The sequence below is a fragment of the Microtus ochrogaster genome, linkage group LG9 (assembly GCF_000317375.1).
Source record: "Microtus ochrogaster isolate Prairie Vole_2 linkage group LG9, MicOch1.0, whole genome shotgun sequence".
Taxonomy (NCBI): domain Eukaryota; kingdom Metazoa; phylum Chordata; class Mammalia; order Rodentia; family Cricetidae; genus Microtus; species Microtus ochrogaster.
In genome coordinates, this window is record NC_022034.1 from 2,864,537 (window position 1) to 2,876,644 (window position 12,108).

A 12,108-nucleotide genomic window follows, 5' to 3' on the forward strand; every position below is an offset into this window, starting at 1 on the left:
TCAAAAATAATTTAAAACTGAAAAAAAAAAAAAACAACCGCCATGTCATTTCAGTGGGACCGTTTTGTCAAGCCTGGCCTGTGATGTGCGCACGGTGGCTCGCAGGTGCAGAAAAAGTTACAGAACAGAAACCAAACCATAGAGAGCTGATAAATAGTCTCGAATAATCTTACCACAAAGTCCACTCAACCCTTTCACTCGAGTTGCAAAAATAGTAACTGAAACTGTCACATGGTTAACAGGCTATATTTTACACATCACAGACGTACTCTAGACTTACTGCAGCTGGTCTGGTCTCTCTCTAGTCTCCAGTCCGAAGACTAACTCATGCCCTACACACAGAGGGTTTTCTTTATAAGCAGACAAGCCATTGCTTTTAATAAGAATCTTTTATTGTTTATTATTAAAATGGAAGGTTAATTGGTACAATGCTATGCATAATCTCTCACTTAAAAAATTAAACAAATGGACAAAAATAGAGCAGTGAGCATGTAAAGACAAAAAAAATAAGCATTTCTATAATGCCCTTGGTATAGCTACGGACTGACGTTATCCATTGCATCTTAGCACTTTATGGCTTGCTCCTTTACTATGTAATTGCTGACTTTTTACAAATAATTAACAGACTCAATAAATGTTACATACAGTTTTAGATTTGCAGTCAACTCAGCTAGTTAACTCCGTTACTCAATTAAGTGTCAAACTGGTAAAAAAATAAAAATAAAAATAAAGAAATTAAGAGCCCATACTTCAAAAATGCATTATTTTTCTACAAAATCTGTACAACAAACAGGCTTTTAAGCAAATGACCTAGCCACAGGGGCATGTAGTGCTAACCCTGAGCTATTGCTGTTAATATCAGGATTTATGGGAAATGTTCTTCAGGAATAAAATGATCATTTATCTTAAATGTGGAGAAAGTGAGAATTTTAAAAACTGTGTGCCAGCACTGAGCTCTATCATCGTTTTTGTTTTTAATTATAACTAGATGTTTCAAAGTTGAGTTTTTCCCCAACACACTACCTCGCATATCAAAGATAAAAACTTATCTTTGACTTCAGGATAACTTTATGTCAAAGATATAACTGCTTTTAAAAAAGGTTGTTTTGTATAAACTTTAGACTTGGCTATACAAAAGGAAAATATGAAAATATAAATCCACAGACCAACTTTAGATTCCCCAACGGCTAATCATTGGAGACACGTCCAGAAGTAATAATCTATGATTACAAAGCATACACTAAAAATTCCCACTGAATATAAGAAAAAAAAATTGTGAATAAGTAAGGCACCGTAGAAGAATAACAGCTATAGAAAGCAGACTTCACAGAAAGATTCGGAGTCTTCCAAACAGATAGTTGTAGTACTACAATCAACTTTCAGTGGTTTACCAAGACACCTTTCTTGCCCTGGCAGCTGTTACTTAACACAAAACAAAAGAAACAAAGATAAAACAAGAGTGGAGCAGAAAACTACAGGAGCCCACATATCCTTTTTCTTAAATTTAATTTGTCATATATAAGGTTTTTATGTACAATCAGTGTGCACTGTAACAGTTTATATTAAAAAGTTAATCAAATTCATCTAAAATGTTACCTGGCTGCATAGCACATTTGACATTATTGCCCATACATGAGAAGGGAAAACACATGGATTTACAGTAACTTTTGGCCATTTTGGATTCTGAAAGTGTTCATACACCTACCCTTTTAAACCAAATGCATCTGAAAAAGTTCCCAGAGCATCAAGTTTATGATTTGCGTATTACCCAACAGTTCTCTGGTAAAAGTACAAACATAATATTGACTTCCAAAAGAAGGGGTAAACACGTATCTAATAAAATACCCGGTATAAAAAGAGGACCGAAAGGAAGAAGTGGCCCTTTCCCCGTTTTTACATTCTAAACAATGATTCCATCAGACAAATCATTAAAAAGTGTTATTACACTGATTTTTTTTTTTTTAATAAGAAGGCCTGAGTTGGTAGGGAAAGGAACAGTCTGGGAAAACAAGCCTGAGAAGGGCGAGGAAGGAGAGCTCATTTAATACATTTACAATAATTTACAGCCATCTTCTTCTGTAAAAAGGCATAATAATAATCACAAACAGGAAATTCCCGGCTATATTACAGACATAAGTACAGGATTTAAATATTCAAGCTTGTGATGGAAGCGGCAAGGTGGTCGCAGTGTACAATGTAAACAAGTAGCTTTGGAAAGTGAACAAAGTCCTTGAGTGTTTTTTCTTTATTAAGAAAAGAACTCTCTTTCATTCCTTCCTGAAACATGATCACAGGTCAGAGTAAAGTTCATATACAAACATAATTTAAATGGAGTCAGTTGGAAACCACTGACATAAAAACAGTTTATTCAGCCTACACGGGAGGGCAGTGTTGAGGTCCCTGTTATAGTAAACATTTTCCATTTCTTTAAAAAAAAAAAAAAAGTACTGCCATATCTGCAGTACAGTGCAGCATAATCCTTAAATATAAAAATATTTTCTCTTCTGTTGGGATAATAGACCTTGCGTCCTGGGAAGAAGTAACAATACTGCTACTGATAGAAGAGCTGTTGCATCTTTCAAGTCATGTAAGGCAATTACTGTGTTGGTTTATCATCTATGGCTAAAACCAAAGTCCACATAGACAAGTTATCAGCTTCTGTTATGTTTTCCGGCTACTCCAGGTGTGCTCAGGTGTACTTTTGTGTTCAGTTGAATGTTCAAACGGAGACCTGGAGCCATAAGGAGACCTCTGATCTAAAGGTGACCGAGGGCCGGTGCTGGCAGCTCGGTGGTCCATTTGCCAATCGGAGAGAAACCGATAATCTCTGGAAGATTTATGATGTGTGTATTCAGAACTTGACCGGTGGTCCGAGTGAGACCGATGGTCGGAATGACACCTGTCCTTCACACCTTCCACACCTGACCTGTGCTCGCGACTCCTGTGGTCATCCAGTTTTCTGTGTTTCTCTCTGTCACTATAGTACCTAACACAAGAGAAATTTAGCCTTTTAGTCAAATTAGTAAGTTAAAGTTCCCAAGTAAAACCATATAGAAAGTTATAAATATCTTAAAACAGATTTTAATTGTATAGACGTTCAGTGTTTAATCAAACCTTATAAAAGTAGCTTAGAATAACTTTTCGTCTGCACCACAGTCACGTCTAAAGCAGCTTTAGCAATCACTAGAAAACCCTACTTAGAAACAAATCACTCATTAGAAATCACCATGAAAACGCTGGTTCACAAGACTACAGAGCCAGCGCTTTAACTTTACTCACAAATCATTTCTATCAATGTACCTCAATATTTGAGGCACTGAAATAACCACAGCTATGCAGAATCCCTCAAAACTGAAGGAAGCCATTTACAAACCTCTAGGAGGAAAATTTAAAATGGAAGAATGTAGTCTAAGAAATTCATATTGAAACTTTCCATTTAGTCTATGATGTCATTTAAACATTTTCTTATGCAATTAGTTATGTAATGCATATATCAAGAAATTGACCCCAATAAGAAATCTCTAACATACAGCTGCCTTTTCAGATAAAATGCTCTTACTGACCAAAGATTCTTATGACAAATATGTCTTCCAGAAGTTTGTGACATTAGTGGCATACGCAGTTACAGATAGGGCTTCTCTTCTTGTCATACGTCCCTAATGGAGAGCCCTTCTTTAGTTAATGTACTTAAGTGGTAAGGGCTCCAGAGTGGCACCTTCGGCCCTCTTACTTTTTCTCATCTTTACGTTTATCTTTCAGTTTTCCCAACTTAAATTTTAGCAGTGATCACAAATTATTAAGAAGACTTTTTACACAATAAAGGAATAAAGTGTATTTTGCAGTTAAATTATATTTTGCCTCAGAGGATTTCAATATCCAATGCAAAATTCTCCCCATAGAAAGCCTGTCCTTGTGCCAACACTCAGCAAATGCAACTATAACAAACTACACTACTTAAAATTACAAAACTTTTAGATCTCATTGCATATTCTGATACCAATGTAATACTTCAAAAACCATTTTAGAGAAAAGGTTATAAATATTAACATGAAAAGTACTATCAATTTTTAAATTTATAAGCAAGTAAGATTTGATGTGCTCTCATGAAAATGAAATGGGTCTATCCCAAAAGTACCAAATGTAATTAAGAAGAGAATGATGGGTAGAAGAAAAAGTTCCAAAGTCGCTTTCCAGTTACCTGCTGTCTTGCTTGTAGTGATCCCATTCCCGATGGTCTTTGCCATTGCTAAATGAGGAGTAGGGTCTTTTCCTGGAATCACTCTTCTTATAAGAATCTCCCTGGTGGCGGTCTTTATGATGATCATGGTACTGAGATAAGTGTCTATCAGAAGAATAACTGTCCCTGCTGCTATCATCATGATTTGTATTCTCTTTTAACCTTTCCATATCTATTAAATAAATAAGTGAAACTTTATTAATAAATTTTAAAATGTCTTACAAATACTTAAAATATTAACTCCTGGCAAAACAAAATCAACTCTCAAATATAGGTAGCTAAAGCATTTTTAAAATGGTTTATAAACACAGAACCAAAGCTTTTAAAGGGTTTCGCAGTAAGGGCAGCTCCCACCCTCACAGAATACCCCAACTGGACATATGAAGGAATCGATGGACTATGGGGAGCTCAGCCCCAGTGGACACATCTGCATCACAGCTCCTGCACCTGCGGTTGAGGGAATATTGAAGAAGAGGAGACAGAGAAGCCAGAATACTATCAAGTCTGTGCTAACACAAGTCTCTCCTAAAAATGACTGAAGAAAATAGGCCCAGAACAATGGCAATATCAACAGACACATTAATAAGGACAGAGAATTCTGTGGGGTCCCACCCCTAGACAAAGAAGCTCAGAGGAGATTTTTTAGCTTCTCCCCAGTGATGAGCCCCCTTATTAGTTGTCCAGTGCAAAATGGTCAGTCCTAAACCCATATACAAACAAAACCAAAACACAGCAGCAGGTTCTATTAATACAGAACACGAACTCATGCACACACACACACCAAGGAAAAAACACATCAGCAGGTTCTATTAATACAGAACACAAACTCATGCACACGCACACACCAAGGAAAAAACACAGCAGCAGGTTCTATTAATACAGAACATGAGCTCACGCACACACACGCCAAGAAAAAAAGGTTTTCATCTTCAGAGCGGGAGAGCATGGGGGCAGATTCAAAGGGGGAAAGGGGGAACGTGATGTCATCACAACTGAGAACTACTGAGGCACATGTGTCTCAGACTCTATTTTGTAGTCACAGGATAAGCATTCCCTTTCTTAACAATAGCCCACAATTACTAGAAACTGGCTTAAAGGCTTGTTTTTAGAAGGAACAACTGAAACAGTATTTAAAATAATTTAAATAATATAATGGATTAGAATTACAGCATTTACTCAATATAAACGCACTTTGAACAATAATAGCAGCTTTAAAGAATTTGACTTAATAAACAAAAGTAAGGGGGCCCCTGGGGAGCTACACCTTACAAACTAAAAATGTCTGCAAGATCTGCAAGATTATGAGGCCCTTAGATCAGATCCTAGCACCCACACAAGCCTGACCAAGTTCCCAGGAACAAAGAGAAGAGGACTACAAATGCTTGCTGGGCTGCAGGCTGAAAATTGTGGGTCCAGGCTCATAGCCCCTCCCTCTAAGGTACTGGCAGCAAAGGCTGTGCAAACCCTCTGCACCCTGTGCTCCCACTGCGTACGCTCACACAGACCACATACACACAAGTAAGTTCACACAAGCTAAAATAAAATAAACCAAGCATACAGGCACGCACACGCACACACACACACACACACGCGCGCGCGCACACACACAGAGGGAGAAGAAAAAGAAAAGTCTTAAACGTTTACCTGGATTTCTAACCACATGAGGAGTAACGTTGCTGTTCTGGTCACTGTTTTGCTAAAATAGAACACACACATATCAGGCACTTTCAAGTAGCCTAAAGACTCTCACAGGATAGTGTGTGTAACAGTGGGTTTAGGTTGGATATCCTTAAGAAGATTCTGATGTTGTAAGGTTTTCACATTCTATACGTACATAGAATATATAAATATAAAATTTATAATTTTCTTTTTCTTTCTTTCTTTCCTTTTTTTTTTTTTTTTTTTTGGTTTTTCAAGACAGGGTTTCTCTGTGGCTTTGGAGCCTGTCCTGGAACTAGCTCTGTAGACCAGGCTGGTCTCGAACTCACAGAGATCCGCCTGTCTCTGCCTCCCGAGTGCTGGGATTAAAGGCGTGCGCCACCACCGCCCGGCCTCAAAGTCAATTTTTAAAAACGTGAAGGGAATTGTTTTGTTTAAAGAAAATTATAGCCGGGCGGTGGTGGCACACGCCTTTAATCCCAGCACTCGGGAGGCAGAGACAGGCGGTTCTCTGTGAGGCCAACCGGTGGTGGCACACGCCTTTAATCCCAGCACTTGGGAGGCAGAGACAGGCGGATCTCTGTGAGTTCGAGGCCAGCCTGGTCTACAAGAGCTAGTTCCAGGACAGGCTCCAAAGCCACAGAGAAACCTTGTCTCGAAAAACAAAAAACAAAAAAAAAAAAAAAAAATTGACTTTGAAATAATTTCAGAGAGACGCTGAAGACGATGGGCATCGCCCACCTGCTGAGGCTACTCCACGTGACACAGCAGAAAGAGCCAACCATGACACAACACTGCCAGCTCAACTGTGTTCCCGTTAGATTCTCATTTCTCCTGCGCCCTCTGCTCCAAAAGCCATCACCTCTCTGTAGCGATCTTTTCTTCTATACCTTGACAATTTTTATGAGTATTGTTCAATACTTTTATTGAACAACCCTCCAATGCAGTGTGTCTGAAAATTTCTAGTTAAATCACATTATACACTGTCGGTGACAACGTCACAGATAGGGTATGCTTCTCTGTACAGAAGCTGAGGTTTTCACACTGGTTGAGATGATTTAAGATGTCACACAGCTTCTCTTCTGTAAAGATAGTATGCTCCTTTCATAATCACTATCTCACAAGACCAATTTAATATCCTGTTTCCTTGCCTATTGATCTAAGCTAATGCTGTGGATCTTTATGCCAGGTACAGTGCTCAAGTGCTATTTATTCAATTTATTCATTACTTCTACATTTGTTAACTGAATTCTCCATTTGTTATTGGATAATAAAGAAGGTATATGGCCTCAATAACATAAGGAATAAAGTATTATATACCACTTACCTGAGATTCTTGTCGTTTTTTAATAGCATGCTTATACAGTTTATGCAATTTTCTTGCATCAAACTCAGTAAACTTAGATACAAAAATCCACAGGTTTCTAGAAGGAAAAAAAATTGGCAAATTAATCTGGTAAAAAAATATTTAATTTTAACATAGAACCTCCTATAATTCTCTTTATACACTAAGGATAGCCATAGCCCTCCCTCTATAAAACGAAGTATACACTAAAGAAATCAATCATCAGAGACCAATAAGATAACTCAGCGGGTAAAGGTACCAGCTACCAGGTCTGACCACCTGGGTTCAAACCCAGGAACCCCATGGCAGAGAGAACCAAGTCTCTCCAGAAGTTCTTTGATCTTCATACATGTGCTATGGTATGCTCAGGCACACATGCATATACAAACAGAAAAAATAATTTTAAGTAATAAAATAATGAAATTAATCTTCATGTCTACTTTTCAAAATTCCATGCACACAGGAGTTTCCAATCACACGAATATTTTATTTCTCGTTCAAATCCCTTCATTTTTCTTTGGAATGAAATCTAGTGTTTGATCCTAACCTAAAATGTAATAAATACATATAAAACTAAGCAAGTATCAAAGGTTCATTTTGTAATATAGATTATGTGTGTAATATCAGCTGCACTCATAGCTGAATAAGAACAGTAGCAGGTAACAGCTTAATCCTAAATAACACATTACAATAATTTTCATTTTTAATGGTAATATAATGGCCGCAAGAGTAACAGAAGGCAGAGGAATCTGGAGTATGAAGTGTGTCTAGTGTCTAGGCCTGTTCCACCCAAAGGCAGCCGTTAGTGAAACAGGTGCATGCATGTGTACGCCGAGTCATATTGTATATAACACAGCTCCAATTATCAAATGCTCTGCCAAATTCAACCTGTTAGCTTAGTTGTCATAAGACAAAAAACACAGTAGTCATATTTACCTTAAAATGTAATTTGAAAGCAAACTTGGTTGAAATAACAAATTGAATGATACCTAAAAGCTACAAAAACAGAAGATTCACCTAGCTTTTCAATAACAGACTAGCTTTAACATACACATTCTGCAGTTACAACAAGAGGTAGGGTTTTATTAGCAAACTGCATTTTGGTTAATCATTAAATTCCTCTATAAAATACATTTTGTTTTAGAAAAACATCTCATTGTGGCAAAGGGACAACCATCAGTGCTCATAAACCCTTGTGCAAGGAGGGTAAACACAGGGCTTCCTCCATCATACCTACTTCAACCCCACAAAGACCCCCCCCATTTCTGTTTGTAAAATATTAGTATTACTTCAGACATTCTGTGTGCCCATGTCTACATGTGTACAGTGGTACATACATACGCAAGACTGTCTCCTTCAATCACATCATACCTTACAGACTGAAATGAGGGCACACCTCACCTGGCTGACCTCCACAATACATGACTGTCAACTCTGGATTTCCAGAGGGCTGTCACGTCTACCTGGCTTTTCTGGGGTCTTGGGGATCCAAACTCAGGCCCCCAAGCTTGGAATATAAACGCTTTATGCATGAAGACATGCCCGCAGCCCTAACTTCAGAGTTCTTAAAAGGTATTGTTGTATAAACAGCAAGTGTGTGAGAAATATGAAAATGGGAAACAAACAAAATGCAAATATTCTATCCTTTTGGTCCTCAATGGATATAGTGGCCTTTAAATAAAAGCTAGCATTCCAGTCAGGTGGTGGTGGCGCACGCCTTTAATCCCAGCACTTGGGAGGCAGAGACAGGCGGTTCTCTGTGAGGCCAACCTGGTCTACAGAGTGAGTTCCAGGACAGCCAGGGCTACATAGATAAACCCTGTCTTGAAAAAACAAAAACAAACCAACAAAAACCTAGTATTTCATTTTAGTTGTTTTTAAGACACACGGTACAAAAATAGAGAAGCATGGAGTAATAAAGAAGGCAAGCAACCATGACTGCTGTGGAAACAAGTCTCGCTCCACAAAAAAGGCCCAGGTCTTTACTATCCATTTCCTGAGTGCAGTCTTCACCTTCTTCCGTTCTGGAAACTCGGTAACTATTCTTGAGGTGTCCACAGGCCAGATCTTTTCTCATCTGCTTTTTTTTTCTCGAATAATTTATGTTTCAACAGTGTTAGCTATGAAACCCAGGACCTCCTGCCCAACGTTAAGTCTTAATATGAGCTATTCTTTCTTTTCTTCTGTATTTTATTATTTTGTCCATGTTCTATGTGTGCAGGCATGTATGTACAGAGCATATGTGGTAGCTCTCTCCTCCTACCATGTGGATACCTCCTGGAGATTGAATTCTGTCATCAGGGCTGGCAGAAGGCACCTTTATCCACTGAGCTATCTTGTTAGGCTCAACTTTTGCTTTTAAAAAAGAAAAACTTTTCTCCAAAAAAGCACTAAAATTAGAACAAAGGTCTTTTCATGTTCTAGGTTACTAGCCGTGTGTGTGGGGGGGGGGGTATTTCCCTTCTACCTTTAAGGAAATGTGTACAACCACACAGTGCAGGGAGAAGTAAATAAGGGAGAGAGGATTAAGTGAGGGAAGGACAACACTAAGGTCACCTGAAGGGTCTTATGGAAACCTGCTACGGTGGAAGATCTCTAAAATATGTTCATGTATGAAAGGAATCTAAATGGGATTATTATACCACGGAAGAGAGATGCTGTAACTAGACATCGTATACCACACCAAGTAAAACCATCAGTACCAGGAATGGGTTACGTCATAGAATCCCCGAAACACATTAGGCTATTGCCAAAACTATTGGCCACACTCAACAAACAAGCATTAATACCCTTTTGTTGAAGACAAATATGTCATCAAATATGCAGAAGTACAGCTGGTGCCTAGACCCTTCACCCCTATTGACTAGTGTTCATGGTTCTGGAAGGTACTCTGCATGCCACAAGAGAAGGAAGGAAATCATCAACCCAGCTACAAACCTTGCAACAGTGACCTGCCTCAGATATGCTGAGGCAACAGTGGCACAAATAATGTAGTAGTAACCAACTACCTTATGATTGATTTTAAGGCCTGCTACATGAAATGGAACCCATGCCGGACACTGCTTGGGTGGCAGAACCCGAGACTGGGCAGGCTGCAGGCTCAGGTGAAAACGAGTTCTATTGTTCTGCTAGCGGTACACAGCAGTAAAATGACTCCTAGCAACACTCTGATGTACCCATACATCAGCCTCACTCAGCCAACAACGAAGCTTTCTCTTGCAGTAGATGGAAGTTAATACAGAGACACACAACTGGACAATGTTCAAAGAATGAGAGACCTAGCAGGACTCTGTCCTAAATGGGATGTCTTCATCCCCTCCCCTCAGGGCTAAGGGATTGAAGCAGAAAGGAGGTGGGAAGATTGTAAGAGTCAGAGAGATGGACAACTCTAAGGAAGAGTTTCTGATTAGTAGGACTGATACTCATATGAACTCAGAGACTAGAGCAGCACACACAGGTCCTGCACACGTTCAGTCACCCTTAACCAATGTGCAATCCATACCCGCTTGCAAAGGAAAGATTAGTTTTCTCCCATGGATTCTCACTGGGTATAACTGGCCAACAGAAAATGAACTAAACGATATTTTCATAGGCTTTTTATCTCATAGTGCTTTGTTTGAGCACTTTTCGGTCTATTGGGCTATATATTGCAATAAATAAATAAATAAATAAAGCTAGCATATTTTAGTTTCCATTTGTTAATATTTTTAATTGTTTCTGTCTATTTTTTAAAGATTAGGAGAAAGGGGGAGTATGGAGCTAAATGGGTAGAAAAATCTGGAAGAAGTTCAGGGAAGAAAAATTGACCACAACTTTTTCAATTAAAAAAAAGAAAAGAAGAAGAACTAAACAGAGGGAAAAGTAAAGGATGTTTGCCTAAATGGGTGAAGAAAAAGCAAGGTCAGAACATAATCTTTCGAGGGAAAATAACCCAACACGCTTAAAATCTCCTTTTCCTGCTCCTGGTGACTCCTCTCCCAACACACGACTTCTCTTCTCCTAGTAACAAAATCTGAACAATATCTGCATGTACTTGTCACTAAGACATTTCATCAAAATGTTCCTCACTGTCTCAAAAGCAGGAAAGTAAAGGTTTGCCTCTCTGCAAACCTGAAAATCTAAATACTAATTATAAGGTTTTAAAACCTGACAACTAGTGTATAATTAAAAGTAGCCCTTGGTAGTCTTGCCAAATGGTAATCCATACTTGCCAAAAGGCATGATTTACAAAGTATTGGCAGACTTTCAAATCTGTATATTAAAAAAGTTGAAAAGAATTAATGGAATTCTTTAAAATACCAAATTAATTTTAAGAATAATTTTCTGATTGTCTTTGTTTTTCTAATTTTTTATCAAGGGTGACAACCTAAAACACATCTGGAAACCACTGAGAACAAAATAAACTTCAGATCATGACCACAGATAGATGGAGAGTTTGGTGAGAATATTCTTGCTAAAATCTAATATTCATGATTGATCATCATTGCTTTTGGGACTACCATAAATTAGGGGGAAAAAAACTTGAGGGAACAAATCTATTTATGCTAAAATAAAATAAATAAATATACATACATATATACATATATACACATATACATACATACACACATACATACATACATACATATATATATTACAGAAGTGTCTCCCAGAACTTGAGGGAACAATCTATTTGTGCTAAAATAAAGTGCATGTATACACACACACACACACACACAGTACAGCAGTGTCTCCCAGAACTTGAGGGAACAATTCTATTTGTGCTAAAGTACACACACACACACACACACACACACACACAGTACAGCAGTGTCTCCCAGAACTTGAGGGAACCATTCTATTTGTGCTAGAATAAAGTGTGTATGTA

At 38.2% G+C, this 12,108-nt stretch overlaps 1 protein-coding gene across 1 annotated transcript in view; it reads right to left on the reverse strand.

The window, feature by feature from the left end:
* Positions 1–373: 373 nt before the first annotated feature.
* The window catches only part of Chd1 (chromodomain helicase DNA binding protein 1), a 70,954-nt gene continuing 59,219 nt past the window's right edge, over positions 374–12,108 (reverse strand). Inside the window, exons 32-35 of the mRNA XM_026787491.1 lie at positions 7,224–7,320; positions 5,882–5,933; positions 4,199–4,409; positions 374–2,986 (exon numbers count right to left, since the gene is read on the reverse strand). Coding sequence (XP_026643292.1) covers positions 2,662–2,986; positions 4,199–4,409; positions 5,882–5,933; positions 7,224–7,320 — 685 coding nt within the window. The 3' untranslated portion in view covers positions 374–2,661. The remainder of the gene's footprint in view (positions 2,987–4,198; positions 4,410–5,881; positions 5,934–7,223; positions 7,321–12,108) is intronic.